Genomic DNA, 22,192 nt, shown 5'->3' with positions numbered 1-22,192 from the left:
GCACATATTTAAAAACAATATTCTTAACTCATTATTTTTAACTTTTCTTTGTAAAATTTAAGAGCAAGCATTTAATAGCCATAAATATAGATCAATTTCAACTATTCTCTTAATAGAACACTAGATGTTCAAGCGAAGCACAAACCACAACTCTTATATAATATATTTGTTGACTAAGATGAACATTATGATAGGATTTCTTAGAAGTTGAGATCCTCACATTTATCATTTGACGAGTAAAGCACACAAATTGGTCTCCAATTGCAATTTATCAAAAAAAAAAGTGGTACATATAAAATGACATTATTGAGTTAGATTATTTATTTTATTTAAAGACACCCAAAAAGTGCTTAATTATACAAAATATTTTGCTTTTATTTTATATATTCTATGTATACCTAACTACACTAAAAAAATGTGATGTCTACCCCGGCCAGTTGGTTGTCATTCACGGTATGAGACCCCTCAAGTCAAAGGTTTGAATCTCCTCCGGCACAGTTGGCCTTAAGGAGGTGGTGCTCAAATTATTAAGACTCATTAAGGGTGATTGGAAGCTCTTATAATAGTCTCTGGCTATCCTTAAAAAGAAAAAAAAAACTACACTATGAAAATAATTTCTCTACATTTATTTTAAACGCAACCAAATAGCCCATGTGCATGCTGAATGCAATATATTCAAAATAATGATTGTAATATATAAGGAATAAAATTTTAAAGAAGGTGAAAAAAAGACCCCTTCTGGATGAAAAATAGTCTTATATTTGCTCAAGTTTATACATTTTCGAATACTGCATAAATAATTAGAACGAGTTGTATAAATTTTCGAATACTGGTCACTACTGAACCTGATTTCGATGGTGAGTGTGTTATATTTCATCCATTTTATGCTTTTCAACCATCAATGTCATGATAGAATCTCACATGTCTTATGTAGATTGCAGGTTAGATTGCCAACCAACAGTCTACCCTGAAGGTTGTAGAAAGGGACTCCTCTTCAACAGGAAGAGATTTCCCCAGAGCTTGTGTCGCCAAGAGTGCCCCTTAAAGGCAACATAAATTTGATACCTTTTTTTTTTGTCGAATATAATCTCTTTTCACTGTTGAAGTTTTATTAGTATTTGGAAGGATTTGTTAGCATTATTGATAAAGTATTGAAAGTTTGTTTGCATACTAAACTCTCTTTCAATTACTTTTGCAATGTACTTTTCTTAACACAAGCTAAATGATTTGCTTTCGGTAAGAATTTATAATTGCAGTAGTAATTACACGGTTGTTAAGTACCTTTTTTTTATATATTTTTTTAAAGTGGGACTCATTGAAGGATTATTGGATGGAACGCCGAAAGACACAGAAAACTCTCACAAACAAGTAGGGGTGTAAACGAGCCGAGCACGAGCAAGCTAGGCTCAGCTCGTGTTCAGTTCGTTAAAAAATATAATTGTTCGTGTTCCGTTGGTTTATAACTCGAACAAAAAAAAATGTGTTCATGTTCGGCTCGTTTGCTTAGTGGGCCTCTTTTGTTTGGGGAGCCGAACACGAGCTGTTCATGAACAAAGAGTCATTTTGACTACTCTATTCACCTAATCATAAGATGTTAAATATTGAAACAAGATTTAAATCTTATTTTTTATATTAAAACATCAGTTAAATATAATTTAATATATTTTTGCTCTATTATTTTAATTATAACTCTTTGTAGACTCGTAGTAAATTGAATATATATAACTCATATACTAGATAAAAGACGGATGTTGGAGCGGAACAGAGCGAACCAGTGGTTGCCCTCGCGGTACATTAAAGGGGTAATTTTTTAATTACATATTGTACGTCGCTCTACTCGAGGACGTAGACAAATTGTCGAAACTTGTTAAATCTCTGTGTTTCTACTTGATTTGTGTTTATATATATATATATATATATAGATGCATAAAAGGCAAACAATAAATCTATTTTATCATTGACCAAATGTTTGCATTTTTTAGTCATAGGAAAGGGAAGTTGTGTATAGATGTGCAGACAATGCATTTAATTGAAGGGTAACCACTGGACATGAATTTCATGATATATTTACTTCTAATAATTAGTAATGGCATTTTTTATAAAAGAATGTTTCTTAAACTTAAGTAAATTAATATATTTTCATTATCTTGTCCAAATTATTTATCATAAAACATATAACATTGCTCCACCACCTCCTCACTCATCTTATAATAAAATGCCACATAAACAATTCATGAGCAATAAAGTCTTTTCATATTATTACTCGTAAACGACACATAAACATATCTACTAAATATGTAGAACTACCTAAATTAAGGGCCCGTTTGGGGCAGCTTATTTGGTGCGGTGGCGTTTTGAAAACGCACCTGGTCAGTTTGGGTAGACTGTGTTTTGACAACTTATATGTTTTGAAAACGCTTAAAACAACATTTTCACACCGCACCTATCTAGTGCGGTGACAGCTTTCTGGCAGCGGTTCGACTTTTCCAAAAAAATTAAAATTTTTAATAGCCACTGCACCTAGCTTAGCAACATATTATTTTTAATCAGTTTATCAGCAAATTATTCAATAAGCTACAGTTGCCCAAACAGACCCTAAAATGAGCTGCCTCGAGAATCATGTAAATAAAAAAAAGAAAGAAGATTTGCATGTATATCACACAAATTTTATGTTTTTACATGTAAATATTACATCTTGATTATGTATGAAAGTTATATGAGTTTCATTTTAAGAAGATGGTGCTAATGTTATTTTTTATGAGATGTAAAATATTTGAGTGATTTGTACGTAAATAAAAATGTTTAGGTGTTAGATGTTTAAATACATAAGAATTCATGTGTGGTATGTATGTAAAACTCTCATGCAAAAAGGTAAGTTTATGTGTTAGATATGTAAATACGTAAGAATTAGGTGTATGTATGTAAGTACTTCTCAATTGAATAATTTAAAGCTCAGAAACCTTATGATTTTAGAAAATTATAATGGATGTCATCATGAAAATTGTATGAACATATGTGAAACCTAAAGCATTTAGATAAGAAAATCTTCCACATTCAAATTCAAGGCCATCCAAACTCTCATTTTAATAAAATTGTAGTTGAACCAAGCAGCTCGACTATACAAGTCCAACGAAACTTGATTCATGCCGAAAGATCGCGGTGATTGAGTGTTTATTTATCATCCCAACGTTCCACAAAAGTTTAACACACACTCAGATAATAGAAGAGTAGTGGGATGGAAAGGGGAAAAAACATGGCATCTAGCATAGTTGAAATGATCCACTATATAATGGAGACTACATAGACCCCCTCTTCTCCCTAATTTAGGGCAGGAGGTATAAAAAGTTGACGTGCAATGGTGATTCAGCAATAATAGATGTAATATGTCTCGAATGTCGTTATCGATTGTTATGAAGACAATAGTCATCATTGAATGTTGTAGAAGATAATTGTAGTTTCAGCTTGTCGTAAAGGTCGTAGTTAAAAGCATTACAGTAGATAGGTCTAGCGGTGGCTTCGGAAGCGTCAGTTGGCCTCAACTGCCAAAGGAGGGAGTTGTGATAATGTTTGTAAGCCGCACAAATCGGAGTTGAAAGCTGCATGAGTTGTGATAATGCATGAGTTGTGATATTGTTCATACCCATCAAACACTGTGTTGCAGGGCCAGTATGACTGTTCTTCTCAAATTACTATTATATAGTTGTAATTGTCAATTCTTGTAATCACATATTACCTAATTCAAGAGAAGGGTTGACATTTTTATTTTCACATTTCTAATAAATTACTTTAATTAGACTGGACTTATAATTTTTTCTCTTTCTAAATTTTTTTCATATAAATATTTTAAAAGTTTTTTTTATATTTTTATCCATGTGGTGAAAAATTATACTCACCTAAGACTAAAAATTTTTATATCATTAAAAATTCTCTATCCCTCAAAAAATAATAATATTTTTTTAATGAAATGCGTGCGCGTGTTAATAAACAACACATATTCCTCTATGCTTAAAAGAAGAAAAAAAACATACCTAAATTCTGCCGTATTTTGAATGATGGCCATAATCCCCATTAATCCATTAAAATTTGACCATCAAATTAAATTTGATTGTAATTTAAAAATAGCATGCGTCTCTAATCACATGTAACAACCCAACTCTTACTATAACCCGCGAAGATAGTCGTGCCTGCATGCTACGAACCTCATACAATACGTGCACCATTTTTTTTATTTCGCCCCGCACAACCTAATTCTCTTATAATTCAGTAGATAAAAAATTGGCCTTTTTTGTTAATACAAAAATAAAAAAAATCAACTCAGTAATGCATCAGTCACGTGGCCTTTTTATCGTCAATCTCATTAAACAAATACCCTTAATAACATGCATAAATGTTGAATCATTCACACGCATGGTTGACAACTACTCTGATTCGAAACTGATTTCAACCCGCTGGCCGCATGCTGCTCCAACAAATAAACAAATAGCATAGCAAAGCAGAGTCCAGCTAATCCCCGCTATCTGTCCCGCCCCGCGGCCGCGCCCTCGCCGCGCACTCTCCACGCACACGCCTCCCCAGCCGCCTATATTCCCCTCTTCCCCCCCTCCCCACCTTCCTTCCATCACAACACCAATCCTTCCTTCCATGGCCGACCCCTCCTGTCCCCCTCAAAAACCCGAAGACAATGACCCCCCCGCTCCGTCCCCGGGCTACCGCGGCATCCGCCCTCGCAGCGGCAAGTGGGTGTCTGAAATTCGAGAGCCGCGCAAAGCCAACCGCATATGGCTCGGAACGTACCCAACGCCTGAGATGGCGGCGGTGGCTTACGATGTGGCCGCGCTCGCGCTCCGCGGGGCCGACGCCGTGCTTAATTTCCCCGAAGCGGCAAAGTCACGGCAACCTCCCGCGTCGAGTTCGGCCGGGGATTAAAGGGTTCGCCCGCGGATATAAGGATTGCGGCGGCCGCTGCGGCGGCGGAGTTGAAGTTGAGGCTTGAGGGTGGAGGGGATGGGGGGAGTAGTAGTGCTGCATCTGAGGCGCAGCCGGTGGTTAAGATGGAGGGGGAAGGAGGCGAGTTTGTGGATGAGGAGGAGCTGTTTGAGATGCCATCGTTGTTGATGAGTATGGCGGAAGGGATGCTGGTGAGTCCGCCGAGGATGAGTGCGGGGGAGGCGGAGGAGGAGGAGCTGGAGGGTGAGGAGGAGGAGAAGCTGTGGAAGTTTGATGATGAGTAGGGGGGTAGTGGTACACACTGTTGGGGGCAGGGGGAAATGTATTTTGAGAGTAAAAACCTGTTTTTTATTTTTATTTTGAGACAGAATGTGTGTACGAGGGTATTAGTGGGAATGAATTTAAAATTTATTAAATTGTTTTTTTTTATAAACATAATTTTATGATATTTAATTTGAATTTATGTTATAATCTTTACCTCAAATAAATCTAATAAATTTAAAATCCATGCTTATTAATTATGATTTTATTTTCTATAAAATTATGGTTAATTAGAAGCAAAGGGGTTCTCTATTTTAAATAGACATTTTCAAAGCAAAGTCACTATCATATTATAATCAAATTAGACATCTTTTGGGATGTTTAATAGCATAATTGAGTATGATTTATCGTTATATTTATAAAATTTAGTCAAACATAAAAATGCAAGAGTTTTTTTTGCCTTCGATTTAGCTTAAATTTGAATTTATTAAATTCACGGGGATGATAAATTTAACGAATTTACGATTTTTGGAGTACTAAATTTTAAATCCTACTTGTAGCCATTAAATATTTTTAAAACAATTATAATAGTAAAAAAAAAAAATTATTACCATATTTAAGTCAGATTATTTAATTAAAATACTCTTCTTAAGTATTATGAGTGCTATAAATATAACTACTTAATTTAACTTAATCTGACAATTTCTATAACTTAATTAAAGTGAATTATATCTCCTTTTAATTGGCGACTTATATTGTCCATAGAAATAATATTAATTATCATATGATTTTTTCGGCTCATAAAGATCTAGAAATTTTGGGAAATCTCTAAACAATCGGTTCTATATGGTTTTATTTCCCATCATCGGTTCCTGATCTGAAATTCTACCTAACACGGGAGCCCCAGTCCACCTTATTCTTTTCTATGGCTACTCCAATAATAATAAAAAAAAAGGCCTGTTTTTAATAGTCACCGTTTTTGCTGTCATCCCTCCTCTTTTGCTCCATTCGATCGTTCTGATACGTGGCTTCCTCTTCATCGCCGAAACTGCTCGCCGGCGAAGGTTGGTTTCTCTTCCTCTTCTTCCTCCTTCAGCTCGCTGGAATTGTTCGGATGAGGCTAAAGCTTGGATTTTGCCAAAGCTATATTGATGTTTATGCTGATTGGACTATAATATATAAGGATTTGCGAGCTTCTAATAATGATTTGAAAGATGGAGTAACTCATGCTGGCTGCAGTTTCCAGGAACTGTCGGAAAGGTGTGCAGTATACAGCAGAATTTGTTTGAACAGTAGAAGCAGGTATAAATGAATTCAAGTTCATATTGAATCGACCTGAGTTGAATTTTAATTTAGAATAGTAGTATTGATATTTGTTAATACTGCAGTATTACATGCACGTCGTACGGTGGAAAGATATGAACTAAACGATTGCGCAAAAATGAAATAAAATAAAATAAATTAAGAGTTTAAAGTAAATCAAATCGAGCTGATCTGGTTTGGTTTTGCAGCTGATTTTACTTTTTGTTTGGAATATTATTAATTGCATAAATCGATTGATTCGGATTAAGTAGTATAAACTTTGAACCTTTCTATAATTTATATATGGCAATTAAATGAGATTAAAATGTTGATTAAAATTTATTATTATAAAAATTTAAGTTTGCCCCAAATGATGAAAAGGATTAAAGGATTTTGTAAACATGAAGATGTTATGCTTCTATATTTTCCTGCTCTTAATTGATTTCGTACTTGAATAAAATACCTGAGCATATAGATCTTAGAGTAGACAATTGGAAATTTCTTGCAACAACGTTAATTCTTACCTTACAGCAGTAAATTACTTAGCCATAAAGTCGATAGGATAAAAGGTGAAGGTTCCAGAAAAGCTAAAGTTAGTTACATAGTTTGGTGACCCTAGGTGAACTTAAGTAATGTTATTGCTTATACCGTCCGACAAGCTAATGGTTCCTAGTAGAACCATGAGCTTGGTGTGAAGTTCTTGAAAATGTCGTTGGATAGAATTTTATTCAGAATATCAGCCATCTGATCTTGAGATTTAAGGTACTCAAGTTGAATGTGATTCGAATTGATATGATTTCTTATGAAATGATAATCAATCTCGATAAGCTTGGTGAATGCATGGAAAACATGATTGTTCGCTAGAGACATAGCCCAAATGTTGTCATAATATATTGATGTAAGATAAAGAGTGGCAACACAAAGTTATTCTAGTAATCGTTATAGCCATAAGACATATGTCGTGGTAGTTGCTAGCACACGATACTCAACCTCCATAGAGGAGCGAGCAACTATTGACTTCTTCTTTACTGTTTAGGATATGAGGGAATCAACTAGGAAAAGCACTCTGCCATTGTAGATTTGTTATCTAATTGGTCTCCATCCCAATTAGCATCAGTATAAGATTGAAGTCTCGAAGGTCACATGGTTTAATCACAAGTTCAAAGTGAGAGGTACCTTTTAGATATCGTAAAAGATGAATTAGTTGTTGATAACTTGTTATGGTAGGAAACTGCATATATTGACATAGCTGATTCATCACATAAGAGATATCCAACCTTATAACCGTAAGATATCCTTGAGCTACAAGTCTGGCCTTGTGTCAGGTGATTCTTCCAGTTGAATCATACTATTTGGCATATGTCTATAGGCAGCCTAAAACTGGTTTGTTTTCAGGTTGGGGAACCAGAATCCATGTTTGCTTTTTCTGGAGGGAATTAAATTCTTCAATCATAGCCTTGCGCCACTATGGATATTTAATTTCTTGAATATAGTAGCTAGGTACCAATTGTGATTCAAGATGATGCGAGAGATTCAATTTGCAGATTGTTTTAAGGTGGCCCATGCAAGATCTTGTTGTCATATGATGGACAGATGTAACATGAGTCCCTTGAGTCACACGTAAGGAAGAGGCTGCTGGAGGTAACGGTGGAGTATGTGCAACATTAGAGGAGACAATTAGTGGTGGGCTAGGAGGTGGATGGATACATGTGGACGTGGAGGATTAGGGCCTCGAAATTGAGGAGAGTGCGGCAGGTGTGAACAACAAGGAGGAGTGTAGGGGGTTGCAGATTGTTGTGTGAGCACTAGAGGTAATGATTTGTGTAGGAATGGAAAAGTGTATTCATCAAGCACCCCATGGCAAAAGATTATACTTTTTTAGCCCCTATGTTAAAAAGAATAGTCAGGAAAAATAAATTTAACTTATCGTGATTCGAACTTATGGGATATTTGATGTTTTCTCCATGGATAGCGAGCACATCCAGATACTTGAATGTGACTGTAGTTTGGTGGTGATTTGTGAAGGTGTTCATAAGGGGAGATATAGTGAGTGGTTTGAATAGGTTTATGATTGATGAGATGCATGGTTGTTAAAAGACTATCAAACCATAGATTGTATGGAACTTGTGCTTGGTGTGGGAGAGCACGGGTTGTTTCAAGTATGTGTCTATTCTTACATTCCACAACCCCACTTTGTTCGGGTGTGTATGGACACAAGTATTGATGAAGTATACCATTTTGAATAAAGAACCGACTTAGGGAGTGATTATAGTATTGCCCTCCACCATCAAAGCGAAGATTTTTTTTTTTGGTTAAATTGGTGTTAAAGAAGATGAATAAATGTCTTAGAAAATTGAGTTGTTTCAGCTTTATTTTGCATAAAGAAACCCCAACAAAATTTAGAATAGTCATCAACAAAGGTAATACAATATCTATTACCTTAAAAAGAGGGAATTGGGTATGTCACTATGGATTAATTCTAATAGTTTGTATTTTAGTCATACATGGGATAGAAATGTTGTTTATGACTCTTAGTAAGATTACAAATAGTGCAAAAAGTTGGAGTAGTTGATGTGTATCTTTTGACTTTTGGAAATGACAAATATATTATTATAATGTGGATGTCCTAATCTTCTGTGTCATAGCTCAACATTTTGTACTTTAGAGAGGGATGTAGTAAGAGTTGTTGGAAAATGCATAAACGAGTGGATGGAGTAGAGGCCGTTAGAACTGGGACCCTGGAGGAAAACCTGTTGAGTTTGTGGATCATAAATTGAAAAGCCAGAAGAGTCAAAGGAAACAATAATGTTGTTATCCTTGGTAGTTTGCGAATAGAAAGTAGATTGTGAGATAACAAAGGAACACGATGTACTTGTGATAGTCTTAGTTTACAATTTGGGGTTGGAAGTATGTTATCTCCCTTATACTCAATTGGGAATAAATGTTCAATGCCCACTTGTACTTATTTTGCTCCTTGATAGACATGAGGTTGCTTTAACTCACCCTCACTTCCTCTATTAGATATGGTGGAGAGAATGGGAGGTTTGATGGAGGAAATGAAGTAGTAGAAGAAGAAGAAATAGAAGGCTCTCCCTTGTTCTTTCCAAGCCCTATTTGTTTTCCTAGCTCTCTCCTACCTCCAAGCTCTCTCACCAGCTGAATGGTGCCTCTTTTTTTATGTTAGGCATGTAAAAAACATTTAAGTGACTCTCCTTCCTTCTGCCATCTCATTTCTTTGTGTAATGAGGGTGTGTCACCTCATTTTGTTTTGATAATTTTTTTTGATAAAGTAATTAATATAAATTATTGAGTTAGTTTAAATAATATAAGAGTAATTTATCATCAAAAGCACCCATTTGATTATAAATAATAAAGTCTTTGTTAATATCACATGTGGGGTGCAAGTAGAGGGGGTAAAAAGTCAAAAATTCAACCTACAGTTGGATTTAGTGGTTGAGGGCATGCATTTGCATTGGTGTGCAAGCACACACCTCCTCGTGGGCAACCGCACAGGCACAAGCGCATGTGGGTGTGGCTGCCTGCGGTGATTGAACGCAGGTCTGCCCACGTGCAGTTCATAGACATAGAGGCGCGGCTGCACACATGGACTTGTGGAGGCTAGATTTGGCTAACGCTGGCAAGCCATGTCAAGCGAGAGCCTAGATTTAAGTTGGATTTGTCTTGATTTGCCAAGCACGCTATCAAGTGCTGACAAGCAAAGGGTTTGGTCAGGAGGCTGGATTTGACTAGCTCTAAAAAGCGGGAGCTTGGATTTAGGTTGGATTTGGCAAGGGCGCTAGCAAGCACTGGTAAGCAGAAGGCTTGGTCAGGAGCTTGGGTAAGAAAGTCATCCGACTTACATAATAAAGTCTAATTTTAGAGCAACGTTATTTAATGATTGCATTCCTACACGAGAAATTACATGAGGAGATCTATATGTTGCAGCAACTTAGTTTGCAGACTAGTCAAATCATTATATAGTTTGAAGCAGTCACCACAGCAATAGTATAAGAAGTCTGACTAGTTCATGATGTGATAGGAGCACACGAGGAGCCAATATGATGAATTTTGCATATTTTAAGATATTAGTCAATTGTGAGTTCATCTACTTTTCTCTATATATTGACTACATGTTAATTGTATATGCAAGTCAGATTGAGATTGATAAGATGAAGAAGCAGCTGTCCAAAAATTTTGAGATGAAGAAGTTGAGTGATGCTCACATAATTCATGCACAGAGATGCTCACAGACATGACAACTTGAAATGTTTGGCTCTCACAAGAAGCATAAGTTTGAAAGGTTTTAAGAAAATTAAGGCTAATGACTCGAGCAAAACGACAAGTCTACCCATTAAATGTCACTTTTAGTTGATTTCAGATCAATTTCCTAAATATGATCATGAGTGGAAAATTTGAGGTTGATTTCTTATGCTAGCCTAATGAGCAATTTGAAGTATGTCATTGTTTGTGTTAGTCTAGACATTACACAAGTTTTAGGTATTATGAACAAGTTCATGCATGATTCAAGAAGGATGCATTGGTAGGCTATGAAGAGTATTTTGAGATATTTGAAGGATATAGTTGATTTGAGCTTGGTGTTCGAAAAACATTTATTTATTGTTGATTTGTGTGTATGCTATACTAATTAGACTATGAAAGTGATATAAAAAGGCATATGCCTACGATTGGTTATTTATTCACATTGACATGAGGTACAACAAGTTGGAGATCATTTCCTTAGTCTACTGTTGTTTTGTCAACTACGAAGGCTGAGTACATATCTGTCATGGAGTTGATGAAGGAAGCGATATCGATGCAGGCCCTACTGGATGACTTCGGGGTTGATCAAGAGCCTCTAATGGTGTTCTGTGTTAATCAAAGTTTTAAATTCTTAACTATAAATCCAGTTCATCGAGCACGCACCAAACACATTTATGTGATGTACCACCTTATTCGGGATTTGATTTGTGACAACAATGTTTTGTTGATGAAGATAAATGCAGAAGAGATTTTAATAGACACTCTTACAAAAATTCATCTAGTCCATAAGTTCATATACTAAAGAATTTGATGAACATCTACGTTTATGATTGATTGTCCATTCATGTATTCTGAAGAACTACACAGGCTTGATCCCTTCAGGATGGGGGTACGTATGCAACCAAGTTGGTGCATTCATTTTGGTATTTGTGCTCATTTTGGTCATCTCTCACTTATCTAAAAATGACGGATGAGGTGAACACTGTTTTGAACATTATTGTATATTAGAAAGCGTGTTTATTAAAAAATTCATATTATGTAACTTAATTAGATAATATATAATTACATAATCTTTTATATATTATAAAGAGTGATATTAGATAACGTAATTAGAGAAGATTAAGTACATGATATTTTCTACATGTATTCATAATATTTATGTTATAATTCTCGCTTATTTATAAAAAAAGATTATATCTAGTTTTTTTTATGTAGACTTGTAGTCCTATTTAGAATGTTTTTTTTTCTTTCCCTCCACGGGATAATCTCTTCTCATGGACATGTGTGTGTGTGGATTTACACCGACCCATGTAAATCACACTGTGTTTGATTGTTTTCTTATTACGTCCTTTTGTTTTCCGTATTGTTTTGCACAACGCACAAAATTTTGACATTTACAAATGCTTTAATCATATTAGAAATTGATTAAACTCGATACTTTTAATTTTATCGTATTAAAAAAAGATCACTCGAGGACTGTGGAGGAGATGGGTATTCAAAAGTTTACTATGACATTATTTGATCCAGGAGATGATAGAGAATATGATGTTCGAATTTAAGATATTAAAATAATTTACGTGCTATATTAGTAAATATTAAATTTAGATGGGAGATACATAAATACTAATCTTCAACTACTAAATAACCTCATTGAATCAAAAGAAAAAGAAAATGTTTGCACAAAATCGTATAAACCCCGTTTTTCCTGATAAACTAGGAGAGAACTGGAAGCAAGTTGTCCTGCATAAACTGAAAACGCCTCTTTCATTTCACCAAACCTCCAACCAATGGCCGCCGTTCCTCATCTAAGCCCAGCAAGTTCTCCAACACTGTCCAAACGCCGTCGAAATCACAGCTCCCGGCGTCTCTCCATCCTGTCCGCATCCCCAAACAACGATCTTCGCGTGAACGCCATCAATGGTTTTCCCTCCGATCACCATTCCCTCTCCCTCCGCGTCGCTTTCCAGGGTTCCCATGGCGCCTACAGCGAGTTCGCCGCCAAGACAGCGATCCCTAATTGCACCACCCTCCCCTGCCCCACTTTCTCCGACGCAATCTCCGCCGTCGAAAACGGCGCCGCCGATCGTGCCGTCCTCCCCGTCGAGAGCACCATGGAAGGCACAGCCCTCCGTAACTACGACCATCTCCTCCGTCGCGACCTTCGGATAGCACAGGAGATCAGCCTCTTCGTTCACTACTGCCTCCTCGCGATGCCCGGCGTCCGTACCACCGAGCTCCGCCGCGTGATCAGCCATCCGATGGCTCTCGCACACTGCGGCCGCGCTCTTTCTCAACTCGGTCTCCTTCGCGAGCCCGTCGAAGACACCGCCGGCGCGGTCCAGATGCTCAGATCTCGTCGTCTCTTAGACACCGCCGCCATCGCTAGCCCTCGCGCCGCCGTCCTCTACGGCCTTGATGTTCTCGCCGACGGTCTCCAGGATGCTTCATGGAACGTCACCCGCTTCCTTCTGCTGTCGAAGCCTCTGGCTGCTGCTGCGCCGGTCGCAGGGAAGGCGAAGACCAGCATGGTGATCGCGCATCGCGGGGGGTCGATGATGGTGCTACTAAAGGTACTTTCTGCATTTTCTTCTCGGAACATAAACCTGGCGAAGCTGGAGGTGAATAACCCTTCGATTGAGGGGCAGGGGCCTGTGATGGTGATGGATGTGAGAGGCATGGGTACTCTGCGTGCTTTTCCTCATGTTATCTATGTGGATTTTGAGGGTTCGACGGAGGATTCAAGGGTTCGGGAAGCGATTGAGGAGATAGAAGGTTTCTCTGTTTTCGTTCGAATTCTTGGTTGCTATGCAGCTGATTCTAATGTATACGATCTCCATTAGTAGCTCTAAAATGCTTGTTATTTATCTTAATTATCATTAGCTCTGCGCGAGCTCCATTTACTGCGATGTTCATGGCTACATCCTGTTTATGAATTATGAAGTTAAGTTACTGGAAGGGGAAGAAAGATGTTAGTTGGAAGGTCTTATACGCCATGATCCGGTCTTGTATGTTGTAATGCTGTATTTACTATCGTCAGCTGTTCGGGTGGGAGTGGGGGCGGAAGGAGGAGAAAGATGGGAGTTTGGAGGTATTTGTACGCCACGATCTCGTGGCTTGATTCGTGAACTGTTTTGGGTACGAGGAGGAGAAAGATGGGAGTTTTGACGTCTTTCTACGCCTCGAGTCCATGCTGTCTTCGTCAATTGTTTCTGGGAGGAGCCGGGCGTAAGGAGGAGAAAGGTGGGAGTTTGGAGAGCTTTGTGAAGCTCTGTGGTTGATTTCATAAATTGTTTCGGGTAAGAGCGGGGCAGGAGGAGGAGAGTGATGGGAGTTCGAAGGTCTTTGTAAGCTGCGATCTCGTTGTGGCCTTTGCCAATGGTTGTCGTCGAAGCGATGAGATACGGCTGTTGCCTGTGAGTTCGATAACTAAATATAAATTAGATAGTATGTGTGGGATGTGTAATATTAAACATTTTGGGTGTTATGTATGTAAATACCTCTTTTTTTTTAACCCAATTTATTTTAATCTAAATATTTTAAAAAATTAATAGTTTAGGGCAGAATAATAATATATCTGGAGAATCAAAAAATTTTTTTTAAAAAATAAAAATAGTTGATGATGGAATAAAAATGTGAAGAAAAGATAAAATATAAGAAGTTGTGTTATAAAAATTAGTTTAAATGTAAAAAACTCAGAGAATTTAGAAAAATATAAGGTGGCTCGTAGAGAATCTAAGAGAACAATTTGTTAGGCTAAAAGTTCTGTTTTTAGTGATTTTTATAATATATTAAATACTAAGAGTGAAAAATAAATATATATATATATATAAATTATCCAAATAAAGTAAAAAAGAAAAGTAAAGATTTAACAAGTGTATTTAAGAAGAAAATCAAAAAGTGTTTTTCTTAGAGGAAGACGTACAACATATGTGGGTAAGCTATTTTTATAAATTTTTCAATGAAGCTTTTGAAAATACGATCGACCTTATTGATCTTAATAATGTTAGTGATAATAAAACATTTTATCTTTATAATTGCATTAGTTAAAAAGAAGTTCATGAAGCTTTAAAGAAAATTAAAGGTAGAAAATTAGTATGACCTAATGATATCCCAATTGAAGTGTGAAAATATTTAGAAGATTTGAGAGTTTCTCTTCTCGGCTTACTAAACTCGTTAATATTATTTTAAAAACTAAAAAGATGTGTGGGGAGTGAATGAAGAGTATCTTGTTTTTATTAAGTAAATTAGCATAAATGAGCCATAACTTTTTTATTAATTAAATTAGCATAAATGAGTCAATAATTTAAAGGCTAAATTTTATAACATTAGTAAATTAGTTCCATAAATCCTCCATTAAGCCTTGTCATTCACTATGCCTCTAAAAGCTACTCAATTTAAAAAAGTTGACAAATTCCAAATTAATCATCAATCTATTTTCAATATTTAAAAAAAAACAAACATTTATTCCTCTCATTTGATATCTCTATATCTTCATGTGAAGCAAAACAATTGGAGTTTCACTTAATCAAAAGGTGGCTATAATATTTAATACAAATTTGCATCTAATAAGTGATATAATTTATTTGAAAAATAATAAAAAATTATGTCCAATGATAAAATTAAATATTATCCAAGATTTAGAGGGCAAGTTAAGCTATCAAAAAGAGTATTTATTTTATTCATTTTTTGCACAAAAAATGTCATAATGTAAGTATTTATAAAAAATAGTCTTCTCATTGTAAATTTTTCTTCAAATTTGATGTATAACCCCTTTCATATATCTCATCATAGAGTACAATATCTCATACAAATTATAAAATAAGGCTTACTATGTTAACCACTCTTTATATTATAAAAATGTTATTTTTACTATTAAAGGAAAAATTTACAATCACATAATTTAAAATCTTGTGCTCTTTAAAAAAAGCTAAATTCTTAATAATAATAATAATAATATTAATATTACATTTGAGAATTTATGCGAACTTGAAAATGAAATGATTTTCATAAATATTATCATGCCAAATTTTTCATATAAAAAAAAAATAAAAATAAAAACTATTTTAATTTTTAAAAAATGAAGTACATTGTTCATGCATTAATGATATAAGAAAATAAATTTAAGTTTATGCGGTAGATGTGTGAGTGCATGGGAATTAACTGGTATGCATGTAAATCATCTAAAAAAATTAGTGTGTGAGCTGCAGCTTAATATTTTAATTAGTTTTCTAAGCATATTATTGTTTAAGTATATTATCTTAAGAGAGGGCCGTGACGCTTAGGGTATCTTTGACAACCAGAGCACAACTGCTGCGTGAAGACTAAGTTTAGCAGTTGACCTAATCAAACGTACGACTTAACCACCTCCATTTTTTGGCAGGTGGGCCACATGCCTCTATATCTATATCATATATTTATTTATTTATTTATTTATTTATATATTATAAATTTTGGAGAAAGAGAACTTGTTATTTCTCATTCTCATTAATTTTATGGAAAATAAATACAAGTTAAATAGAGGAGCATAACTCCAATATTAGAAAAATAATAATATCAGCCATAACTCCGCATGATAAAAGAAAGAAACAAGAACTATCACATACCAACAAAATTAGAAAATACTAATCACATAAGCTACTAAAAATAGAATCTAAAAATCTAACACCCACCTCAAGTTGGAGCATAGATATCTATTACGCCTAAATTGCTTACAAGAAGCTCAAAATTTGGTTTGAAGAGTCCTTTGGTGATGATATCCGCTATTTATTGAGCAGTATGGATAAATGACATTCCAATCAATTTTCTTTATGATGTGTCAGTCAATCTCCACATGTTTTGTGCGATCATTCTATACAAAATTTTCTGCAATGCATTTGGCTGCTTTATTATCATAATATAACTTCATCGACCTTTTTATTGGGATCTGCAGTTCTTCAAGAATTATTTTCAACCATAATCATAAGATAAGGTGCTAGATTATGTGAGTAGTAATCAACAGATGCGGGCATGCGAGGGGCTAAAGTGTGAGGCAAAGTGGTTTCAAAATTACTAAACCTAATAGATCTGGCCAAATTTCTTTGGACTTCAGTCATCACCACTGGCTCATACAATGTCATGAAAAAGAAACATCAGCTGCGAAGAAGAAACAACCATAAGGGGCTTCAACTACTGAGTTCCGTCAGGGGAAAAGACTGTCACTTATACTATGAAGTATGAACCAATGACTTCAAAGGAAAAAAATAGTGGCTTCAAAGGAGTCGCACGACCAACTTCTTCAATCATGAGTTTCATCGCGATGGAAAAATCGAAACATGCTTCATACGATACTTCAAAGGAAGGCCAAGGCACAAGCAACTTCAAAGTAAAAGACAACATCTTGGAAGGAGACACAAGAACAACCGATTCACACTCGATAAATTGGCACGGGTTTGGTCTTTGCCCAAGACACTTCTAGTCGTCGTTTACAAGCTCTAATATCATGTAAGATTTGGGGAAGAAAAAATTAGTATTCATCTTCAATTTCTTTGAAAACAATTATAAGTCAAATAGAAATGGATGACTCATATATTAGGAAAACAATAATATTAGAAAAAGATGACTCAACTATATCTATATATATATATATATATATATATATATAGACGAACCAACCAGCTTGAGGGCTCATCATTTTATTGTTGGGGCATTTACGTACATTTCATCCAATTCTTATGTATTAACATATCTACCTAAACTACTCTTTTTCCCATTTAACCACCCAAATCTATAACATCTCATCAAAATTTCTAAAATTTTAACCTATAAACAGTAAAATGCACGTTTTCATGCATAGATGTGGTGGTGTGCATGTAAATATTGAAATTTGGGTGTCAGATATGTAAATACTTTGGAACTGAGTGGTATGTATGTAAATCTTCCTTTATTTTTTAGCTTTTTTGAAATTTTATTTATTTAAAATTTTCTAATACTCGAAATTATTCGCTGACATGATGTTCAAATTTGATTTGTACTAATTGAGACGAGCATATTCGACCTGCATAAGCTTGGATTTATTTAGGAAAAGTCACCAAATACACACAAAATTGAATATTAAACTATTATTTTAAATATTTACAACTCCAATTAAAATCTCTAGCTCAAATTGTAAAATAAAATATAAATATATTATAAAATTATAATGAAAATACTGATTCATCCTAACTTGGGAATCCTCTCTACTCCCTAACTTTAGTCTCATACAACATTGAAGAAGAGCCTCACTGACAGAGAATAAGGAATGCATGTTCATTAGGGGGTGTAAACGAGCCGAACAGGAGCTGAGTTGAGTCCAGTTCGTGTTCGGCTCGTTTCTATTTCGAGCTTAAAAAGTGTGTTCGTATTCGACTCGTTCGCATAGCGAGCCGAACATGACCGAACAGTAGTTGTTCACAAACAAAGTGTCATTTTAACAACCATAATCATGTAGTCATAAGATTTTAAGGATTGAGACAAGATTTAAAAATTATTGTTTATATTAAAACATGATTTGAATCTAATTTAATAATTTTAATTCTATTTTCTTAATTAATACTTTTAATTGTTTATAAATCTTTGTAACATTCTAGTTAATTAAACGTCCGCGCGTGCAGCGCGCGCGTGTGCGCGCGTGTCCCTTTTGTGTTTTTTTATATATATATATATATATATATATATATATATATATATAATGACGTATTTCGAGCCAAAATAAGCTAAACATGAACGAACAAATCTTTGTTCATGTTTGGCAAGTTAGCTTAGCGAACGAGCAGAGCACGAACTTCTTAACATGTCGAACACGAGTTGGTTGCAAACAGCGAGCCGTTTTGACAACCCTAATGATCATATTAAGGAAAAAAAGAAATTAATAAAAAATAATTTAAATTTGAGAAGTTATTAAAAAATCTTTTAAAAGTTAAGTTAGTTAATCATCATTTTTAAATTAACAAATCTCCAAAAGGAAGTTTGAATTAGTTCTCAATTCCAATAACTGGGTTAAATGAACAACAAAAGAAAGAAAACAGCAAATATTCATAGAAAAATAAAGGTCATAATGCTAACAATTGAAGTTGATATTTTTTAAGGTCATAAGCTCCTATAATGTCGTATGCTAGATTCAAGTTTATGCCATAATGCAAGGAACCAGGGTTGTAAGTTAGTCAAGCTAGCTCGTGAGCCAACTCAGGGCTCGACTTTATATGTGCCTCATGAACAGTGCTCGATGAGCTAACAAGTCAAACTCAAGCCAACACCAACTCAACTCAATAGCTAATCGGCCGACTCATTTAAAATATAATTGATATAAAATATACTCATACCATATTGACCATTGCTCACTGTACAATGTTCCTTCTGTATACAATTGAGCACTTGCACACACTTATACTATGAAAAAAAAATGTGAAATAGTCTTTCACGAGATCATTCATTCGTCCCCTCAATTGTTTTCGCTCTTCTCACTCTGTCACTCTTGGCACAATGATCTCACTTTGACTCCCGATTGCCTCCCTTCAAATCATTCGAATTATGAAGGTTTTATAAGATTTACAGCCTGAAATAACTTGAAAATATGTACAACTATCAATCCTCGTGACTGAGAGTCTGCGTTGAAGGGTAGAGTTGGTGTGCTGTCTCTGAGTACGGCGTTCTGAGAAAGTGGGCCTCGGGCGCATGTATGCTCGCCTGAATGGCACGGGGTCATTGATTGGCCAACTCCCACATTGCTATCTCTTAGGTCTTTGGCCCGTCCACGACCATCGAGTGGCATAGGGGCATTGGTTATGTGCACGAGTGCGTTAGGCTGGAACTTAGTCCCATTTCTCCTCTTTCACTCTCCAACTGATCTTTCAATCTGTATTTTGCATAAAACAACAAATATATATTCCACAAACAAAAAAATTAACACGAAATGATAATAAAACACATAACAAAATACAACATTTTTACTGCACGTTAAATTCCCTCAAACTTGCATATTATTTACTTTTAAGTAATCCAACTTATGAAATTATGCTTTGTTGAATTTCTCAATGGCTCTCATCTTTAGATTCCCTGTTCCTTAACAACATCATGTAATAATCATTAAAGTGTGAAAATATCATTAAAGAGTTCAACTTTTATTAATTTTTAATAACACCACTTCAATTGATTCTGCTCTTAGTATGAAGAATCTTAAATCACTTAATCTAATTTGACTAAAATAAATTAATTTATGAAAGATATATTTAGATCAATTAATTTACTAATTAATAATCATGATTTCATTAATTTCTACCAAAATATTTAAAATCTACTTAGGGAAGCTTTTAAGTCTTATATAATCGGGAAAGACTTAAAGTACAATTTTTTTTTTATTTTCATGCTTAACCTCAAGCGTCTTCTTAAGACCCTTACATTATCTTTTCTTCGTTTTCTATAGTTTTATATATTTTTTTAGTCATTTTTCTTTTTCAATCACTGAGAAAATTGTTATATTAGTCTAAATATGTATTTTTAATAATTTTGAATGTGCATTCTTTCCAAGTTTATAATTCTTAACCACCTCTTAATTTGGATTCAGAAATATTATAATTCATATTGGAATTAAGTTTCAATTAGATCATTTGAATTGATAATTTATTACTTAAATATCCTCGATCAATTAATTTTATTTATTTTATAACTCTTTTAAATGTTTAAGATTTTTTATTCAAGAGAAAAATATTAATTCGAGTAAGTTGTTAGTATTTGTTAAATTAATTTTAAATTGAATCTTTAATTAGTATTTTAATCATTTTAGAGTATATTTTATGTGTATTATCAAATTTGAAAGAATTCACGTTTGAGATATTATTGTCTTGTTGTCTAAAAAGTAGATATTTAGATTACTTTGCTATGCTTGAAACATTACATTAACAACTATGATAACAATAACTAGCTAGAACATAAGTAAACTGGAAATAAACCATCACATATCAAAGCAAGTGAAAGAAAACAACTGAAACATAAGCAGAGTCTACAGGAGGCACAAAACAAATAGATGTAATCGTTCTAATAAACAATCACATATAAAGATCAACTAAATAAAAGCAGAATCAAAGTTAAATAGCTTAGGAAATCACGCCTCATCCTCACCACCATCCTCCTTGTCATCATCCTCACCATCCTCCTCCTCCATCAGCTGAACATAATCCTCATATAACTAAAACGGTAGCACTGAAGAAAATCAAACCGGATCATACTCAATATTTCAGTGCATATGCTGATAAAGCTTCCACTAGGCTGCATAGTATTAAGCCTGATACTCATACTAGCATCGGATTTGCAAAGTAGTTAGAATGTAGGCTCATATGATGTAGCTCCTACGATATAATAGCCACTTCTTTAGAGAGGGTGTCAAGGCACTCAAAATTAACATAAATCGAAGCGGCGATTCTGGGTTCAGAAGGCATTGGTCAAGTGGAACTCATAGCTCTCTCAAAAGTGCATGCTTTACCATAATAAAAAATGATGGCCTTCTTCATAGGTTTACTTGGATGCAACTGCTTCTCCCTACTCTCTTCCATGGCCCGTACCTTTACAAATATGGCACAAATACAATAGGATGCCCTAATCCTATATTGGTTTATCCCTTAATGATATTTTGAATAGAGAGATTGATAACAGGTCCAATATCTATGGGTTTTCCTTTCGGTGAAGTAACTTAGGACGACCCAATCTTTTGTAACCTCACTGTGTTAGTCGAAAGCATAAATCTAGCTGATATAAAATAGTGCAAAGCCTTTGACTCTATGTCCATAGTAGAGGCTAGAAAATTAAAAATGTTCCCATCTCAGATTGTCCACTGAGTGCTAGAATTGGTGATAAGGTTGAGAATTTCCTCATAATCACTTTAGATTAAAATGAAATTGGCACACTCACACGATGAAATATCAGGAAGGCCAAGAATATAATTGATCCGAATATAATCAAAAGCTACTTGCTTTCCGCTAACAAAAATTTCTTATCTGCTTATTCTTTTACATTTGCAAAGAACTCATGGACTATTAGAACAATGATGGGTGGAGCATTGTAGCAAAACTCTTCTATCTCCTACCCACTATTAAACACTTGACCCTACCCCTAGGCTCTAGGAAAAATCTCTCAAGAATCAATTTCTTCTATAGTAAGAAAAGGTTGTGTTGAATCTCAACTTCAATGCTAACGAATTTTTTACTATTGAAGGTGAGCAAGCACTTCAAATCCTTAGTTTAGGAGCCATGCAAAAGCTAAGTTGAAGAAGAGGAAGAAGGAGAAGTTTTCACAATACATGCACAAAGGAGGGAGGGAGAGAGAGAGAGAGAGCTAAGAAATGCAGTTAAAAACCTCTAAAAATGACTTCAGAAATTACCTCCCTTCTCCCTATCTCTCTAGCCACCAATTTGGT

The 22,192-nt window shown here is 34.9% G+C and overlaps 1 protein-coding gene and 1 pseudogene across 1 annotated transcript; both read left to right on the top strand.

The window, feature by feature from the left end:
• Positions 1-4,423: 4,423 nt before the first annotated feature.
• On the top strand, positions 4,424-5,337 carry LOC110019184 (annotated as a pseudogene).
• Positions 5,338-6,225: 888 nt separating this feature from the next.
• On the top strand, positions 6,226-13,690 carry LOC110019196 (arogenate dehydratase 3, chloroplastic-like). The gene is made up of 3 exons (XM_020716779.1): positions 6,226-6,272; positions 6,448-6,510; positions 12,488-13,690. Exon 3 carries the CDS (start codon positions 12,558-12,560, stop codon positions 13,608-13,610), a length of 1,053 nt encoding a protein of 350 aa, XP_020572438.1. The 5' UTR covers positions 6,226-6,272; positions 6,448-6,510; positions 12,488-12,557; the 3' UTR covers positions 13,611-13,690.
• The last annotated feature ends 8,502 nt before the right edge of the window (positions 13,691-22,192 follow it).

Source organism: Phalaenopsis equestris, unplaced genomic scaffold (genome assembly GCF_001263595.1).
Source record: "Phalaenopsis equestris unplaced genomic scaffold, ASM126359v1 Scaffold000053, whole genome shotgun sequence".
In the NCBI taxonomy this organism is placed as follows: Eukaryota; Viridiplantae; Streptophyta; class Magnoliopsida; order Asparagales; family Orchidaceae; genus Phalaenopsis; species Phalaenopsis equestris.
This window is presented reverse-complemented; position numbering and strand designations above follow the sequence as displayed.